At 54.9% G+C, this 18,847-nt stretch overlaps 5 protein-coding genes across 5 annotated transcripts; 3 read left to right on the top strand and 2 right to left on the bottom strand.

Annotated features, from left to right (window-relative positions):
- Positions 1–456: 456 nt before the first annotated feature.
- NCS54_01035300 (ATP-grasp domain-containing protein) lies at positions 457–1,726 on the top strand (the record flags this gene model as incomplete). Its single annotated transcript, XM_053155665.1, has 3 exons — positions 457–589; positions 648–1,495; positions 1,559–1,726. Exons 1-3 carry the CDS (start codon positions 496–498, stop codon positions 1,724–1,726), a joined length of 1,110 nt encoding a protein of 369 aa, XP_053011640.1. The 5' UTR covers positions 457–495.
- An 813-nt stretch (positions 1,727–2,539) lies between these two features.
- Positions 2,540–5,437, top strand: NCS54_01035200 (Histone-lysine N-methyltransferase, H3 lysine-36 specific; the record flags this gene model as incomplete). The annotated part of the gene is made up of 3 exons (XM_053155664.1): positions 2,540–2,933; positions 2,994–4,603; positions 4,655–5,437. The coding sequence occupies 3 exons, from the start codon at positions 2,540–2,542 to the stop codon at positions 5,435–5,437; spliced, it is 2,787 nt and encodes a 928-aa protein (XP_053011639.1).
- Positions 5,438–6,148: 711 nt separating this feature from the next.
- Positions 6,149–7,177, bottom strand: NCS54_01035100 (DUF2431 domain-containing protein; the record flags this gene model as incomplete). Its single annotated transcript, XM_053155663.1, has 1 exon — positions 6,149–7,177. The coding sequence occupies one exon, from the start codon at positions 7,175–7,177 to the stop codon at positions 6,149–6,151; it is 1,029 nt and encodes a 342-aa protein (XP_053011638.1).
- A 2,298-nt stretch (positions 7,178–9,475) lies between these two features.
- Positions 9,476–13,820, top strand: NCS54_01035000 (Hypothetical protein; the record flags this gene model as incomplete). Its single annotated transcript, XM_053155662.1, has 4 exons — positions 9,476–9,952; positions 10,047–10,142; positions 10,260–13,050; positions 13,144–13,820. 4 exons carry the CDS (start codon positions 9,476–9,478, stop codon positions 13,818–13,820), a joined length of 4,041 nt encoding a protein of 1,346 aa, XP_053011637.1.
- Positions 13,821–14,987: 1,167 nt separating this feature from the next.
- On the bottom strand, positions 14,988–16,786 carry NCS54_01034900 (ThiF domain-containing protein; the record flags this gene model as incomplete). Its single annotated transcript, XM_053155661.1, has 2 exons — positions 14,988–16,387; positions 16,438–16,786. 2 exons carry the CDS (start codon positions 16,784–16,786, stop codon positions 14,988–14,990), a joined length of 1,749 nt encoding a protein of 582 aa, XP_053011636.1.
- Between the last annotated feature and the right edge of the window lie 2,061 nt (positions 16,787–18,847).

Genomic DNA, 18,847 nt, shown 5'->3' with positions numbered 1-18,847 from the left:
TAGCTTGAACAATGGCATTTAAGCTTGGCTTGGATTGTTATTGATGCCAATAGGAATACTGATATGATACGTCATTGAAGAGAATTGAGCAATAATAATAATAATATAACAATGGGCAACTTATTATGCGCGCCTTGGAGGAAATGTGCCGTTCTTGATACTCGATACTCCAGTATTTGCACTTTCAACGGCACAAACTTCGGCAGCTTACACGGCAGAATGACAACCGAGAGGGTCCACCCACACGTTAAGTTAGATGCCCAGGGATGACGATCGGTTCCCCAGGACGACTCCTTCAACAGAATCAAAATCCACTTGTTACACTTTTACCCATTGAGACACGCTATTGCTCAATCCATAATGCTTTTTATATGCAAGTTTCTACCTCGATTGCTGTGCACCCAATCTCGCGCTACTGCCAGACACCCCCCAATCCACAGTCTGCCAAGCTTACTGTTCTCCGCCAATCGCTCTGTGAGCAACATCTCACAACAAATGGATTCAACGCCAAAACCCCGTGTCGCTGTGCTTTACCAAGGCCTCGACCCTCCTGTGATCAATGGCATTCGAAAGCCAAAGAAACCTGGAGGTGAATTGACCAAATCCCGCCCGAGTCATCACCAGTTGCTGATGTTGGGACTTTTTAGGTTATCTCGATTCTGGTGCCGATATCGCTTACACGTTGAGCCAGTCTCCTGATATTGAGGTTGTCTGCCTTGGCAATGACCTCAAACCAGAAGACCAAGCTGGATGGTCTTTCCCCGACACCGAAGATGGAATCATGGCAGCAATCGAAAAAGGTGCCACTCACCTATGGGCCAATACTATTCTTTTCGCAGCGCATCCTCTCCAAACCTCTGCACGCATCGCTGAACACCAGGATCGCATCAGGGTCGTCTGCCAGGGTCCTTTGATTGTCGAACAGTACGATGACAAGGAATTCGTCAATGATCTACTACGCAACATTGGCGGCTTCACAATGCCGCGCTCATGGACTATCAATGAGAGCCCCAATGTTGAACAAGACATTCAGAGACTTGGCCTCCCCTTCCCAGTGGTCGCAAAGCCAATCCGAGGTCGTGGTAGTCATGGCGTGCGCGTCTGCCACGATTCTCAGGAGCTAGCTGACCACGCCCGATCACTGTTCAAAGAGTCGCCAGCTATCATGTTGGAAGAGTTTCTATCAGGTGAGGAGGCAACGGTTACGGTGATGCCACCTGGTCCTGGCAAGGACAATTACTGGGCCCTACCAGTTGTCACCCGGTTCAACCACGTCGACGGCGTCGCACCGTACAATGGAACTGTCGCCGTCACTGCAAACTCGCGAGCCATTACAGCTGCTGAGGGCGGTGAGCCGGCGTACCAGCAAGTGGCAGTGGAGTGCGAGAGGGCGGCCCGAGAGCTCGGGGTAACTGCTCCGATCCGAATCGATGTCCGAAGATTCAAGGACTCGGCCGACTCCAAGTTTGCCTTGTTTGACGTGAACATGAAGCCGGTTCGTTTCTCCGTTCGATCAGACCTAAATCAAACAGCCGGCTGACCGCTTTCTTTACCATAGAACATGACAGGACCTGGCCGGCCTGGCCGCGAAGATCAAGCCAGTTTGACCCTGCTGGGAGGTGCAGCACTGGGCTGGGACTACCAAGAACTTCTAAGACGCATACTGAGCACTTCCTCGACATTGAGAACTCTTCGGGGCTTGAAACCGCGAGAAATGGTGCAATAAGTAAGACGCGATTGTTGCCCGGACAGAAGCAAGCAATGTTAGCAACTATCTCCGGCGCTAGGCGCCTCTGACTCGGGTGGCTTACAGATCGACTCTGCGCGACTGGGGAACCTAGGCGCGTAGGTGAAGAAATAAACGAGACATTGGGACGACAGAGAGGTAATCTAAACCTACTCAAATATTATAGGTGAGTTTAGAGAAATAAGATCAAATATTAAGAAAGAATATCATTATTAATTATAAGTCTTATGTAGGATTCTACCATTCTTTAGGGGAGGTTGAGGGGAGGATCGCCAATGCTATTGTATCAATGTCTCGTTTTTTCTTTGGCCTGCGTGCTAGGGAAGAGCACATCGGGTCTTTTTTGGTGTCGGGGATTCGGGGGCATAAAATTCCGCCTCGAACATGCTATTTTGCCATGGCTTGACCGAGTCGGCGGAATGAGCGTTCTGGACTCGAGATCGGCTTTGTCCCTCCATCATCCTCTGTAATCGTGGATGCACGGCCTTGAAGTGTTCTGGCCTCATTTCCTCACCTCGCTGCTCTCGCGCGTGACCATTCGACCCTGAAGTTGGCCTCGATCGCTCTCTCTCTAGGCTCGGCTTCCCGCTTCATTTCTCCCCCATGCGCCGTTGCTCGCTCCACCACGTCCACGCTCCACACTCTCGCTGTCCTCGGAACAGCCATCCCTCGCGTCTTTGTCTTTGCTAGGCTCCTGGTCCTCTACATATCCAACGCGACCGTTCCTTCCTTCGATAGCAATCGGAAATCCCTTCGAAACCCGGCCCTCGAGCCATCGCTTCTCATGTACTGATGGAGGATGACGAGTATACGACCAGCAAAATGGGGGAAATCAAGCTCGAGGAGGGCGCGAACGGCGCGCGCGTGAAGCAGGAGGGCAGCGCTTCCATGACCACTACCAACGATAGCCACGACGGATCCCGATCGCCAACCGCGTCACACGATGGTGTCAAGTCGCGCAGCGAAAGCGCGGACACGCCGAGCTCGACCAAGCCTCCAAGGTTGTCTCGAAAAGCCTCCCAGAAATTGGCCGCCACCCGCGAACCCGTCCTTTTCGACCACCTCCCGGACGTGACCACTGAGTCCTACAACTTCTTCCAGGTCATACCCGACTGTCTTTACGGCTCAAAGCACCTCGGATCTACAGATAACGACTCCCTGGACTGCGAGTGTCGAGAGGAATGGCGTATGTCTCCAACTATTTCGACTGCGAATAAGTTATGATTGTGCTAATTGGCATTTCTAGGCGATGGCGAGAACCTTGCTTGTGGCGAGGATTCGGATTGCATCAACCGAGCGACCAAGATGGAGTGCAGCGCCGAGGCTGGAAATTGTGGAGGCGGCTGCCAAAACCAGCGATTCCAGCGCAAGCAATACGCCACTGTGTCTGTCATCAAGACGGAAAAGAAGGGATTTGGTCTTCGAGCGGACGCGGACCTGCAGCCCAACGACTTTGTCTATGAGTACATCGGCGAGGTGATCAACGAGCCCACTTTCCGGCGTCGTATGCTTCAGTACGATGAAGAGGGCATCAAGCACTTCTACTTTATGTCTCTGAACAAGAGCGAATTTGTGGACGCAACCAAGAAGGGAAACCTGGGTCGCTTCTGCAATCACTCGTGCAACCCCAACTGCTATGTGGACAAGTGGGTGGTTGGAGACAAGCTTCGGATGGGCATCTTCACATTGCGCAAGATCCAGTCCGGCGAAGAATTGGTCTTCAACTACAACGTCGATCGATATGGCGCTGACCCTCAACCCTGTTACTGTGGCGAGCCAAACTGCGTGGGCTTCATCGGCGGCAAGACACAAACTGAACGCGCCACTAAACTGCCGGCTGCCACAGTCGAGGCGCTCGGTATTGATGGTGGCGACGGTTGGGACACGTCGGTTGCAAAGAAGCCTCGGAAGAAGAAGCCTGACGAGGACGACGAGGAATACGTCAACAGCATACAGCCGCGTAGCCTCAGCGAAGACGACGCCCGAAAGGTCATGGCTACCCTTATGCAGTGCAAAGAAAAGTGGATCGCCGTCAAGCTCCTCGAACGTATCCAGCGATGCGACGATGAGCGTGTCATCCACTGTGTCATGCGGATGCACGCCTACCAGATTCTCAAGACAACACTCAACACCTTTCTTGACGATCACAACCTTGTCATTCAGATCCTGACAATCCTTGACAAGTTCCCTCGCTTAACGAGGAACAAGATTCAGGACTCCAAGATCGAGGCGACAGTTGAAGGCTTGACGCGATCCGACCATGAAGACGTGGCAACCCGGTCCAAGAAGCTCCTCGATGAATGGAGCAAGTTGGAGATGGGCTATCGAATTCGACGACGGAAGTTTGATCCCAATGCGCCCACTGCTAACTCGTTTGAGGAGCGCAGGGGAGCAGGCCGAGAGGATGAGGCAGCCCAGTCGGCGTCCAAGACTACATCGCCATTCAACAACGTTGAAGTACCAAAGGGTCCTCGGAATAGTGTGCCCCAGAGGAACAATGCCTTCTTCCACAATGGCGGACGCCCGCGACGAGCACCCTTCAACGCAGCGCTGCCTCGGGGGTGGTTCACTGCCAAGGATGCAGCGGGTAACACATACTTCTATAACAAGCAGGGGGTTACCACTTGGCAGAAGCCGACCCAGCCAGCTGCAGAGCTAGTTGCAAAGGCACCATCCAAAGCCATGAAGGAGCAATTAGCTATCCAGAGCATCATCGATCAAGTCACGGAGAAGGGGACACCAAAACATCCCACAGTCTCAACACCCAAAGCCGCTGAAACTCCGACTAAGGAGCCCAAGCCAGAGAAGTGGCGGTCTCTCCCAATCGAAAAGCAAATGAAGATTTACGAGAATACGGTATGTTGGCCAAAAGACTTGATCTAGGTCTCTTCTAACAACAACGTACAGCTATTCCCTCATATCAAGCATGTCCTCGACAAATTCCATCACAAACTTCCTAAGGAGGAGCTCAAGCGGCTAGGCAAAGATATTGCCAAGAAGCTTGTCGCTTCGGATTATAAGAATAATCGAGTGGGCGATCCCAGCTCACCACTCAGTGACAAGCAGGCCAAGAAGATGAAGAAGTTTGTCAACGACTTTTTAGACCGCGCCGTAGAGAAATACGGTGAGCATCAGAAGCGCAAGGCCGCCCGAGCGGCACAAAAGCAGACCAAGGATGGCGAAGGCCTTGACGGAAGGGCAGATCGCAATGGAGGTTCTGCTGCTGACAGACTGGCTGGTTCTTCTCACGCAAAGGACGACGTGCCTATGGCGGACGAGGTGGACGAGGCTGCATTGTCAGACAATGATGGTCCTAGGTCCTCGACCAGCCCTGATCGTAAACGGAAGCGAGAAGTTGAAGTTGAGGCGTCAGGATCCCCGTCTCTTGCTTCATCTGAGGGGCCGACAGTGAAAAGGGTGAGGGAGGACGAGATGGATGAACCTAGCCCACCACCACCCCCTCCTCCTCCTCCGCAATCAGCCATGGAGGATATCATCACTGCTGAACAGCAGGCCCTCCGTGAACAGGAGGAGGCCCTCATGAGGGAAAACGAGGAGGCACAGAGACTCGAAGATGAAGCCAACCGCACCAAGTGCACGGAAGATGCCATAAGGGGCGCCGAGGAGGACGCACCGATTGCTTCGAACGAGCCATCCCAGCTGAGCCATGAAGCCCAGGGATCGGCGTAACGGAGACAACTGCATGACGGACGAGCAGAATGAGGCTACAGAACAGGAGTTGCGGGGCTATTGAGAGGTCAAACTGCGGTTACCTAGGAGCACTAATGGAGCTGGTTTGGGGCATAATTCTATCTGCATTTCAGGAGTTTGAGGGCCAATACCAGGCGAGTTGTACCACCATTACTATATAAAAGGCAGGCATTTTTTGCACCTTTCGTCCACGGGTCACTCATGAGGGAGGAGACTTCGACATTTGTTATACATACCACGCATGTCCTTATCTGATTGGGACTACTACCGAAACGGCGCATTCTGGTGTTGCAGGAAGAACGAATATTACTCGCGTACATGCTATTTGCGGGGATTGCGAGCTGGCGAATTGGGAATAGGCCGAGGACCAAATATTTGGGTGGGCTTTTTATTGTGAGGATGATCCTGGGATGGTTGGCGTTTACCATGGGCGAGGCGACAGATGAGGACGAATCATATACCCCCTGTATCATTAACGCATGTACGCAATCTGCACTCGTCTTTGAAGGTATCAGGAGTGTGCGATGCAGGTATTTGAAGAGAAACACATGTTCAATGCTATGCTTATTGCTGTCCCATCAAAAGCGCCATACGCCATACGAATAAGATGCTCCGTGCTGGTCCATCCCCAACCTAGCTTATATCAATGTGTCAAACAACCGTCTCTGCGCCGCTCTCTTATATAATTTCTTAGTCCTCATCGTCGGAGGAATCGTCACCCTTCCGCCTCTTCTTCCCCGTCACCGGGGCAATATCTTCCTTCTTCTTAAACACATAACTCCTCGACGCCCTCTCTTCACCCTTCCACCCAGTCTCACTTATCTCCCCCTTTGCGTTCCGCACGACACCCAACGTCCGCGCATGCCTGTACCCGGGGTACGCGCGCGCCTGGAAGCGAAAACTGCGCTCGACCTGGAGCCCGGCGTGGCGCGCGAGGTCGCGGACGTTCCAGAGGGTGTAGGGTTCGCCCTCGAAGAGCGTGACGACGATTGCGGCGCCGGGCGCGAGGGCGGGGATGGCGCGCTCGAAGAAGGACACGAGGAGGGACTGGTTGTAGCGCACCTGACGGTTGACGTCGGTGGACTTGCCGCCGACGTGGGGGAAGTTGAAGATGATGCGGTCGAACCCGGCGGACCGCGTGAGGGAGGCGGGGAGCTTGGTCGCGTCGATATTGTAGAGGAGCTGGTTATTTGGGGTGAGTTTGCGCTTGCGCCTGGGGGGTTGGTCTGGATCGTCCGAGTCGTAGTAGTCGTCTTCCTCGTTGTCGCTATCTTGATCGGAGCCCTGGCTGTCGTTCTCATCGTCGCCATCGTTTCCGCCGCCCTCGTTAGGCTTTGTAGAAGCTTCTTTGTCTTCCTCGTCGGCCTTTTCGGTCTTGGGAGCCTCGCCGCGAATCACAGCGATGTTGCCGTCAACATGAGGGTACTTGGCTTGAAGCTCCTCGGCATCCTTCTCCAGGACAGTCGCAGTGACATTGGCACAGCCATGATGCTGAACAATGGACGCGGCGAAGCTCAGATCACCTTCGCCGACGAGCAGGATGCGGTGGTGAGGCTCAAAGGGGATCGTGGGCTTCTCGTCGACCTGGCGCTGCTGCTTACTCTTTCCCTTCTTGGGGCCATTGTGCGCCTTTTGCTGCTCCTGCTTGTGCTGCTGCGGATGCTTCTTGGGCCCCCTGGCCTGCGCATTATGATGCGACAGCTTCCGCTTCTTTCCCATGGCCACGCGCGCGCGGTGACTTGTTATCACAGGATGGAAGTGAGGTTTGTTGCACGTGAGGGCGGGCGGTCAACTTTTTTTTTTCTTTAATCCGTTTAATCCGGATCGGGGAAGTGTGATTGGTCGCGGACACCGTTGCTAACATTTTTAGCTCCCCCGGCCCCTCGGGAAGCGCCCACCGCGTAGCCTTGCCTTGCGAAATGCGGAGCGCCGCACGTGGGTAGGGGGTGTACCTGGTGGTTCAGGGTATGTGACAGTTATGACGACGACGTGAGATGAAGGAAGCGTGAGTAAAGACGAGACGAGAGGGATTGGAGATGGGATCAAGATTGGCTCGTTATGGATGCAATGCACATAATCTTAGTTGCACTACTTGTATGCGTCAAGTACGGTTCCTCGTAGTGAGGTGACTGGCTCGTACATTAGCACCATCGAGCCGGACATAATCTCCGTTGATGAGTGGAGGTCGCAACCTCGTCAGGTAATTCATGCAGATCGTGGTGGAAAGCGCAACGACTTGAAGAGACTTTAAAACTGACATATTCATTCACGGCCCTACTTGGAATAATTTGAAAGTACGTTAGACCTCTATGCATCACAATGCCATTGACGCGCTTGAGTTGAGCCTGCATTGATTGGTATGCATCCATCCATCGTCAACCTGCAGTGCATTCTGCAACCGGGATGAAACTACTGGTCACTGGCAAAAGGAGGAATATCTTGGAGCAACAGTACACCCACAAACGCATTCACTGAAACTAATCACTCTTATCTGAATAGGAACAATACAGTCAAGACAACACCGCATCTTGTCCGAATGTCCGAAGGCCGTGCAACAACTGTTGGTGTGTGCCCAACCGGATCCACCGCCTTCAGGAAACAGGACGAACAGCTGTTACAAAGGTACGGTGTAGCGGTCCCGGGTCTGTCCTGGGTAGGTACAGTTTGTATACGTAGCATTCTCATGCGGCCGAGTGCGCAGATTCAGCAACCAGATCTCGTGCGAGTGAATGACTGACGGTCAAGGGCCGCTCACCCCAGTTCAGTTGGATGGCATGAGCCGATTTTCACCGTGACGAAGCTGCGTCTAATAAAAAGACGGCTTCAAGCGCCACTAGTAGGGGCGGCTTTATTAGGTCATACTGTAAAGGGCGATGAACCTGAGTTGTTTGCCTTTCCCCTCAATGACTCGAGTTGATCCGTTTGCTCATTGTGACTACCTGCATTCCTGCATCAACAGACCTGCCACAGCGGCAAACATGTGCAATTTACCCTTTGTAGACAGTCCGAGAGAGGAAAAAAAAAACAAGCATCCCTACCGAGAGCATCCGGAGATGCCCTTGTGCTCCAAGAATGGAGACCCTGATGAGAGACAGGGGTCACGGCGCCCCGGTGGTCGGAAAATCGTGGTGGCCGGACCAATCAGGGGACCACCAAGTGAGCCAAAACGGCTAGCGCCACTGAAGTACATCTTGGAGTGGCATGGCGGCGGCAGGGTGCCCGTCGTTTGGGGGACCTGTTCCAGTGGGCTTACAGCGGACTTACTGGGGTCCTGCAGTGCAAGAGCTGGGTCCCCACTCCCGTCTCCAGGGTCATCAATCAGCGTTGGCGCGCTGGCACCCGCTGGCACTGCCCGTCACTGGCGGCCGGGTACCTCTGGGCCAGATTATTGGGGATCCATTGACTGAGATGGAGCGAAAAAGGGTTACCAGACACTCGAGGCGCTTTCCGTCTCATTGAACCTCCTTCACTTCCACCACAACCGCAAACAACAGGTCGACCTCAAACACATCATCACCACCGTCATCGTCGACGTGCTATCACAGTCCTCAGCACGTTTACGCGTTTGGTCGTTTTTTCCTCTTCTGCTCGTCGTTCGGCCGCGCGCTGTCTTTGTTTCTGCCGCCCGCCGATTGGCGAAAACTTCTGACCTATACGTACCCATACCCTTTCTCAGATTCTCGTCACTTTCAACATCCATCCAAATCCCGTAATACTCAGATCACTTGCACTTGCACCAGCTCTTGCCGCGCCCTTTTCACCATCGCGCGCTCATGTCAATCTCTGCTTCTCCCGCCTTCACTTGATCAGCAAAGCTCTTTATCGCGGTAAAGTCACGCACGTCTCGTTTTCACACCTTACTTGACCCCCCCTGCCGCCTGGCGCGTGGCACATTCTTACCTTTGGTCTCTCTCATCTCTCACACCCCCAAAAACCTGTCACTCGACCCGCTACTCCAGAGCATTCACCTTTACCTGCACCCACCTACCTACATGTACATGATCCATCACGTCCATCATGGCTGAGATCGGATCTCCCGCGAGGGAACCTTCCACCCGCGGCCGCGGTCGTGGTGGAAGAGGTCGCGGTGGACGAGGCAGAGGTGGTGGCAGAGGAGGCTCTACTGCTGCCGTGTCCAAGGCCGCTGCCACAAAGCCCGGCCGTGGCGGATCACGAAGAGGAAGAGCCAAGAACTTTTCCGACTCGCGTGTCCAAGCTGCCTACGAGCGTCAAAGACACCTCAAGCACACATATTCAGTCATAGCCCAGGCTCTCAGACCCGCCCTGTCTGAATTTGCAGAGCGCGCTATTGAGGAGGCCATCCAACATCCCGAGAAGTGCAAACACTACAGTGCTTTCGCCCCTGCCATTCTTCAGCTGAGGCAGAATCTCGACACCAAACTTGCTGAGCACAAGCGACGTCTCGACAAGGACCTCGAGCTTGCCGAGCACCTGTTCAACGCCGACAACTACGTGGCCGAGCAGGAGTTCAAGGTACGTTTTCGCTTCTGCTCCCGGACTGACGTTGGTCCCCGGCGGAGATTTCCCTGATGATCTTGCCATCCATTGTACTGACCAAACCCCACAGAACGGCTTTGAAGAGATTGAGGAGCAATTTTACGAGAGCACAGAGAACCGCCTACGTATTCTCGACTCTCTTGCTAAGAAGGATTTGCCTGTTGATGTAAGTCGGAAATTTCCCTTTGTCACCAATTTCATCCCTACTCTGCCACCCATCACAAGATCCATTCCCACCCGCTGCGGTAATTGGTGGTGCAACTGCTGACACATCTCACTCAAGATTGTCGACGAACAGTATGAGTACAAGGTCATCTCGGATGAGCACTTCGACAACGAGTTTGGCATTTATGAGGCCTACAAAGATGGCCATCTCGTCCCCTACCCCTCTCGTGTTGAAGGTACTGAGATGTGGCAAAAGGCACGCGACGCCGAGGCTGCCATCGCCGCCGCCGCTGCCGCCGCTCCTACTAAGGGCCGTGGTCGCCGTGCTATCAACAAGCGAAGAGCACAGGAGCAGCCTGAAGGCCAGCCAACTCCCAAGAAGAACACGAGAAGCTCAGCTTCTCCTGCGATTCCCCCTCCAGCACCCGCCAAGGGCCTTCTCGCTTCCGCTGCCGAAGTCGAGGCTACTCCAACAGGCACGCCGCCTGAGTCGGACTCGCCTCCTGCGTCCCCTGAGCCTCCTGCGCTCCGAAACGGCATGCCACCTCCCGCTGCCATTGCTACTGCCATTTCCAAGGCCCAGAATGCTACCAAGCTTTCCGCTCGCGAGAAGAGCCCCCCATTGCCCAAGGGTATCGCGGAGCCTGATGAGTATGGTTTCCGAATCTACAATCAACGACCATCGATGCGGGAGAAAGGCATTAACAGTCGTATCCTCACTCCCCACCATGACTATTTCGACGATTGGCAGATCGGCTTCAGAGATACTACCAACGATGTCACCAAGGGCCACACTCGCGCCAAGCGCGGCAAGTACCTCGATGGTCCCAACAGCAACGGCTTTCATTTCGACATCTGGTGTGCTGGCTACGACTATTCGGCCTTGACACCCGAGGACTTTGACCAAGACATGGTCAAGCTATATGGTGTCCATCCCAGATATGGCATCATCTTGCCCAACAGCGTTCATCCCAACATCCCGAAGACGCCACACGTCATGCCCGGCAAGCCTGTTGTCTACATCGCGAACCCTTCCGGCAGAATCTCACATGCCTCTCGCTCTTTCCTCAAGACTGTCAACCATCGCCGTTCTGAGGATGCGCCCTGGCGTACCAAGATTGGAGCCTCGATGAGACGCTTCTGCAAGCTTGAAGAGATCCAGGAGGATGATATTGATGTCGCCGAATACGTCCGTTCTGACGAGGAACTTCGAAGCAAGTCCCTGGGCACTGCCATCAAGGAGTTGGAGGCTAGACCTGTTGTCAGCGAGATGCCATCCGAGGCAGAGGAGTCCGAGGCGGAGGAGGAGCCTGCTCCTCAACCCGAAGCCGGATTTACCGACCTCTCTGTTCTGACCTATGCCAGCGCTTTCCTGGAAGCTCAGGAATCGAACAAGGCTCCCAAGCCCGCACCCAAGCCTGCTCGTTATGACGCGATCCGTGATGTCTTTACCGACTCGAAGCCTGCCGCTGCTCCTGAGCCCGAACCCAGCTCCAGCACCGGCCTTGACCTCTTGGCTGAGCTGAGCAGTGTCGTGAGCATCTCTAACCAGCCTGCTCCCAGCAGAGAGATGATCCAAGCCCAAGATGACGTCGCGGCTCCCGAGTCTGTCATGGCCTACGAGCCCGCTCCTATCCATGAGCCCGCTCTCATGCATGAGCCTATGGTTATCCAAGACCAGCAGCCTTATCCTGATGCCAGTGTCAACGGCACTGCTCCCACCCAGGCAGGCCCTCATGCCATGCACGAAGTCGACCCCCGAAGCTCGCTTCCTCGAAGCAATGAGCTCCCACCTGTCACCCCAAGCCAGGTCCCCGTGGATCCCCGATACGGTCCCGTCGACGTTCCTCAAGGCTACCTGCACCAACCTCGTGCACAGCCGCCGATGCAACCGGGCGGCCCGGTGCATGGCCATCCTGGGGAAACCATGTCCTATCCCCCTATACATGAACACGCTGTGCCACAGCATCAGCCGGTGCGACCTTCTGAGTACGCGCCTCACCCGCCTCCAGGGCACCCGGCTCAGGACCAGGGAGCGTACCTTTCGCATAGTGGCTACTCGAACCAATCGAACCCAGACCACCGTGACAGTCACATGGCTGCTGGACGTCCCATCGACCCGGGATACCCTCCTCGCCGTATGAGTGGTTACGCTGCTGAGGCCCCGAGCTACTCTCGCGCGTACTGGTCGCAGCCCCCTCAGGGCCCCCCTCCTGGTCCCTCCGGCGTGCCAGTCCCGCCAGTGTCAGCTCCAGGCCCAGGACCTTCTCACTATCACTCACCCGCCCCCCCTGCAGCTCGAATCCCATTCTCTCACAATGCCAGCGCTGAGCCTCTGCCTCCTCTGCGACCGCCGCGAGGACGTAACCAGTCTATCCAGGATGAGACTCTGCTCGAGCCTAGTCTACGATCTGCTGGCCATGGTAACATGGGGAACTCGTATTACCCTCCAGGCCCTCCTCGAAACTACCATCGAGGCTACCCAGGCCCTGAGCAGCACGCGCCGCTGCAGACGATCGCGACTGATCGTATTCTGCCAAACCCGCAGACCACGGGGCAGGGATATATCACCTCGCCTCACCAGGGCTTTGCACACCAGGTCCTGTCTCCAACGTATGCGAATCCCCCTCCCATGCCTCCACATATGGCTCAAAGCCCGCAAGACAATTCTCAGGGTCTTCCCAACCCGGTTCATCGTCATCGATCCACCCCTTCCGGGTCATCTGATGCCGGGAACAAGTACCGAAAGCTCCAGCCAGCTCCTGTCCCTGCGCATCGAGCCTGGCCTAACAAGCCCGAGCTCAAGACCATCCCGTACGACCACAAAGAGACAGGACTAGCGGCAGCACTCCCCAGCTCCGGTCCTACCCAGATTCGAGGTTGGAACGTCAACCAGCCACGCAAGCGAGGTAAGGCGGACAAGAACGAACGTGGAGAGCTAGGCCAAGATCAAGACGCCCGATAGGGTGGTGGCAGCTCTTCCTCAACGCCATCTCAACAAGCTCTACCCACCAAGACTTCCTTCAAGTCTGTCCGGTTTGCCAAGCCACTCATTGGTCTCCCGCCTCTAGCCCCGAAGTCCAAGAACAAAGATACTGCTGCCGAGCCTCAGTCGATTCTCAAAGCTGAAAAGAAGTCTACGAAGAAGCCCGCGAAGAAGACTGCGGAGAAGCCCGCGAAGAAGGCCGTGAAGAAGCCTGTGGACGAGTCTGAGGATGAGGACGAGTATATGGAGAAGCCTGGGGACAAACACGCGGCAAAGCCTGCTGACACCAACGGCTCATTCATCTCCAAGGACAATGTTCTGTCCGATCCTGAAGACAATCCGAGCAAGCGACGCCTGCGAACCCGAAAACGCAAGAACACGGAGACAGAGCCGGTCGAGGATGACGTTCCACGTGTGACCAAGAAGCCAAGAACCACGAAGGCCACCAAGCCCAAGACTATAGAACAAGCCACTGCCAGCACTGAAGTTCAGCCCACTGCAAAGAAACCCAGAGCTATCAAGGCGGCGAAGTCCAAGAACGCAGCCACCAAGACCACTGCCTCCTCTCATGTCACTGACGAACCCCTCAACAACGAGGAGGCTTCCAATGAGGCTGACCTTCCTAAGGAGACCCAGGTCAACGGAGATGCGTTGGCTGCCGTCAAGGCCAACACCGACGAGAAAGAGTCTTGAACTCAATCTCGAAAAGAAATGGCGATGAACACTATTCATCCTGGCTGAGAGCTACTCTCTTTAATGCCATTGCAGCACAGCTGCTACGATACCCTTGTTTTTTTCATCAACGACGATTATCAAAACTCCAGTACCAGGACGAAAGAGGATCAGAATCAGGACTGGAGGCATGCTCCTCCTTCGTTCGCATCGACGGCGTTAGGCGAACTAACCCCTGATCACAGCACACACCAGGGATAGATGATTTGCGTGTTATTCTTGTTTCCGTTTACCATATTCTCCGTCAGTTTCCCTCCAACTAATTTGCTCTCGTCGACGCTGGCTCCATTTGGTGGCACAATATAGTGCTGAACGCACTGAGGGGGGTTGAAAGCGGGTACCTGTTGCCCAGCCTGCACGACTTGCCAACTTCCCCATCGTGTTCTTGTGTAAGAGTTACTTGGTTGCAGAAACAGAGGAAGGCATCAAATGGATGCTTCAGCAAGAGGACAGCTCGAGTGGCGTCCTACAAGCGATATGAAAAGGGGACTCGCATTTGTTTTTTTTGGAAGGAGAGGGGGATATACCGAGGACGATATACGAAGGCCGTGGAGGGACGCCCGTATATAGCCATAGCCAAGCAGCAAAATCGACGTGCATTAACTTATCAGTCTTATCGTGTAACGTGAAGAAGTGTATCATCGAGCCACACAGTTTGATTGTAGCCGTGTAGGCAACAGTGAGGCAGAAGCATTGGGACAAATCAGTCCTTCGATAACTGTGAAACGTGAAACATAGTGGCAGCGCCGTGGTTGGTAGCCCTGTGAGCAAGTGGCAGGTAGTCTGTTCAAGTTTGATCTCAATTGTGATGATCTAGGAGAGTGATACGAGCTTTGAATGCCCCCTTTCAAGATTCCATGGGCGTGGTATGTCTTTTGATTTAATGTACAAAAAGGTATCATCTATCCACGACGATCCATCCATCCTCGCACCCCCTTGACATCCATCCCAAACATCAAGATCAAGATCAAGTAGATTAGCGCAAAAAAGCAGATCCGTTGCTCATCTCCTTTCCTGATCCCAAGAAATCTACTAGTCTTTGCTACGCGTCACTTCTTCCTCTAACTGGGTCTGTCGGCGAGGCTGATACCTTCTACACGACATGTTCCCCGTCGTGGTCTACCGTCTCTAGTTTGCGCCCGCATTGCCAGGGTTCGCCGGTGCCTCCTGGGCAGGCTGCTCAGCCGTGGCTGCTGCGGGTTGCGGTGCTGCCTGCTGGGGGGCTTGTTGAGGGTCCTGCTGAGGTGGCTGCTGGGGAGCCTGCGCAGGGTTGAACTGTTGCGTAGGGTTGGTCATGGCAGCGTCCTGCATGGCAAGGCCCATGCCGTTCTGCAGCCCACCGGGGATCATTATGGGATTGTTGTGGTGAGGCAGAGCGCCCATCGCGGTTGGGTCGATGCCCATGGGCAAGGCATCCATGCCTGTGGGAAGCATCATGGGGGCGCCGCCGTTGGGCACCTGGTGATCGGTGAGGAGTCCGGAGCCGAGGGAGCCCTCGGGGTGCAGAGGGTACATGAGGCCCTCCATGGTGTTACCGTCAAAGACGACCATGTTCTGGATGGGCTGCTGCGTCTGGCCGAGCACGTTGATGACATCCTGAGCCAGCTGACCACCGAGAATGGCGGCGACAGGGGAGATCTCGCTGACGAGGTTCTGGAGGAAGCTGCGCAGAAACTCTGGACGGAGGGTCTCGCTGGGGAGGCCGAGGGCCTTGTGCTTCTGGGTGGCAATCTGCGTGAACATCTTAAGGTCATCGCGATTGCTGGGGACGCGGCCGCCCTGGATCTGCATAAACTCCCATAGGGCGCGGAGACACGAGAGCGCAGGGGTCACGCTCTTGAGTCGTCGGCGGGACTGGGTGTATTCTTCGGGAAGACCACCAACATCGCTGGCAAGGAACCATGTGGAATAGAGCTCGCGCTTGGTGACGGACTCGATTGTCTTGGGGCCCTCTTTGCGGGTCTGGACGTCGACGATGGTGCGAGTGCGTGTCTCGGGGCCAGGGATGGTTGGTACGTTTCCGAGATCACGCTGGATGACATAGTCATGCTCGATGAGATCGCTGAAGATGAATCCGTAGAGACCGTGGCAACCAGCGGCGTAGAATGCCTTGCAGTTCAGGCGGGTGGCGGTGTTGATGATGTTGAATGACTCGGGGTCAAGGTCAGTGGCAATAACGATGTCGAAGCCAGCAAAGTAACTGGGCCCCTTTGTCTTGACGCCTTCTGTGTCGACGTGGACACGAACACGAGGGTTGAGCTTCTGGAGGGCGGCACTCGCAGCCTGAGCGCGGTTCTGGCCGATGATGCTGTCATCATCAGCGAGGAAGAACTGGGAGCCGCGATCGGCTTCGGTGACGACGGCACCGTCCAAGAGGGTGAGAGAGCCAATGCCAGCGAGGACAAGGTTCTTTGCGATCTCGTTGGCGAGAGCCTTTATGGTGATGAGGAGAATGTTTGCGCTTTGAATCTTGGCCTGGGCGGCCATGCCCCAGAGGCGGATCTGGCGATCATAGAGAGCAATCTCATCTGAACGTGTTAGAGCTGGCGCATATGTGATTTGCTGGCGCGAGACTTACCAGCGCTGACCGTGGCAGGCGGTGCCACAGGGACACCAAAGGCGTGAGGCTGGCCGTTTGGAATGGCCATTCCAGGCTGCATCATGAAGGCTGAGGGGTCTGCTAGAGGCATCTGCATGGCCGCCAACATGGTGGGATCCGCCATGAGTGAGGGATCAGGCATCATGCCAGCCATGGCTTCAGGGTTCATTGAGCCGAGGAGATGATCTGGTAGCTGAGGAATACCGTTGCCGTTGAGGTTGGCGCCAGCGTCGACGGGAGGCATCGCAGCGGCCGCGCTGGCATCTGGGAGCTGCTGAGCCTGAGGCGCAACCGGAGGCTGGCCTTGGTTCTGGTTTGAGGCGTCCATCGGAAGAGACTCTGCGCGGAAGGGGAGAGGACAGGAGAGTGAGATTGATGAGTAGACGGAGGCAGGAGATGCCCTTGTCGTTGTCTGCGATGTTGGCGCAAGGCTGCGAGGCTACCGAGCAAAGTCGCAAGAGGTTGTTATTGATGAGATGAGGCGAAACGCGCGTGACAAGGAATGCCCAGCCCGCTGGGTTATAAGCAGCTCTCGCAATCAGCCCAAGACCAAGACCCTCATGCGCCGTTTATTGCTGAGGAGAAGGTAGGTATCCGAGATTGTAGGCGTAAACGAGGTGCGCCTCTTGGTGTTTGTTTGCTTGCTTGTGGACGTGACCTTTTTTTCTGATATCATATATCGAATCTCGGAGGATGGTAGGTGCCTTTCAAGGTCGCAAGCTGGGAGTGAAGTTTACTGAGCTCGCCGTTGAGGAATCGCTTCTGATTGGTAGAAAGAAATTGTTAGTGGGATCGCCTGTGCGGCGGCGTGTGGGGGGGGACAAACGCGCCCTGGGGAACGGGCCAAGGGGGATACATGAGAATTGGGTTGAACAGAGAAAGTTAGATGTGGATATGGGCGTATTCCATAGGTTGAATCTCATATGGCACTCACGGCTACTTGCAGTCTGTTCTCACAGTGTTCTCGGCTGGCCGTGATTTGCTTACAGCTCGCATGATGAAGCGGTTAGGTACCGGGGAGAGGGAACCGGCATGGCGGTACCTGGCAGTCTAGTCACGTGTGACAAGCGCGGATGCACCTCTCGACCTATGGATTCGCAGATGAGGATGGCTGTAAACCAAGACCGAGACAAGCAAACACAGGCTCCCAGCTAATGAATGAGCTGAGCCGTGCTGGCACGGGACGGCTTGCTGCACTGCTTCTATAATAAGACACCGGGAAAGCAAGACTTGGTGAACGAGAGCAACGGGTTGTGCTATGCAGGGGAGTCTTACACAGCGCATATCGGGTACCCCAAAGGACCGGACCAGTCCAGTTCAGTCTAGACGTTGCACGTCATTCGGCTGAGTGAGAACATACATACACACCGCAAGAGTGACAGGGCTTACGGCATCTGTGTTTGAGCCAAGTAAGAGGAGGAAGGGTCGTAATGGAAAGGAGAAGACCTATCCTCACACACAAACACGCATGCCTGCTTATATTGCTGACTGACAGCCATTCATTCCCTGCACGATTGGCTCTCAACGCCTTGTCCCCTAAGAAGCCACCAACACTGGGGCACATACAGGGCCTCCCTCGCTGTGGCTTTACCGCCTTTATCCGCAGGCAACCCCTCCATCATCTCGACCACGGTCCATTTCATCCATACTGCTTTTCAATCTCATCCATCTATCTACCTTGAACATATCAGCTCAAAGCAACTCGTCCGAATCTCTCGTCTCGATACCCGTCCGCTTGCGCTCTCTGTATAGATCTTGATCGCTGTACATACCTTACTCTTGGTACCCATCTACCTACCTAGGTACCCTCTCGCCGCCCTTGGCCAGAGATCCCTCTCGTCTTTTGGGCGTCGCTTCTCTTCTCTTCTGATGGTGAGCCTGCCCACCCGCTTGCCGCCCTCTCCGCTCGCCCACCCCCGCCTTGTTGGAGACCCTACTCTGTAGGGGAAAGGCCGCCGTCACTATGATGCCCCCCTCCAGGCTCATGTGTGCTGTGCCGCCTGACCTTCTTGGCTGGGGCAAGGACTGAGGCAAAATGTGGACTCCAAAATCCCACCATGTCATGTCCTGGGCGAGCGAAATAAAAGAGACTTGGGGACAGTCGGGCACAAAGCAAAAAAAGACACAAAAAAAAAGAGAGGCGAAGCTGTAACTCACACAAACCCCACAGTCGAGTCATTTGCACCACAGGCTGCTCCCCAAACCGTCGTCACTTCTCCGAGAATCAACTGAGGATCCCGACGCCTGGCCGTGACTCGAGACCTCCACCTACCGACCGGGCACCAGATCGAGCGTTCCGTCGTTCACGTGGTAGAGCATAGGTTCCCTGTTCTGTCCTGTAGAACTCTAGCCTCGTGCTACCGTTTGTAACAGCACAGTACTGTGCAAG

The sequence above is a fragment of the Fusarium falciforme genome, chromosome 8 (genome assembly GCF_026873545.1).
Source record: "Fusarium falciforme chromosome 8, complete sequence".
NCBI classification, from domain to species: Eukaryota; Fungi; Ascomycota; class Sordariomycetes; order Hypocreales; family Nectriaceae; genus Fusarium; species Fusarium falciforme.
This window is presented reverse-complemented; position numbering and strand designations above follow the sequence as displayed.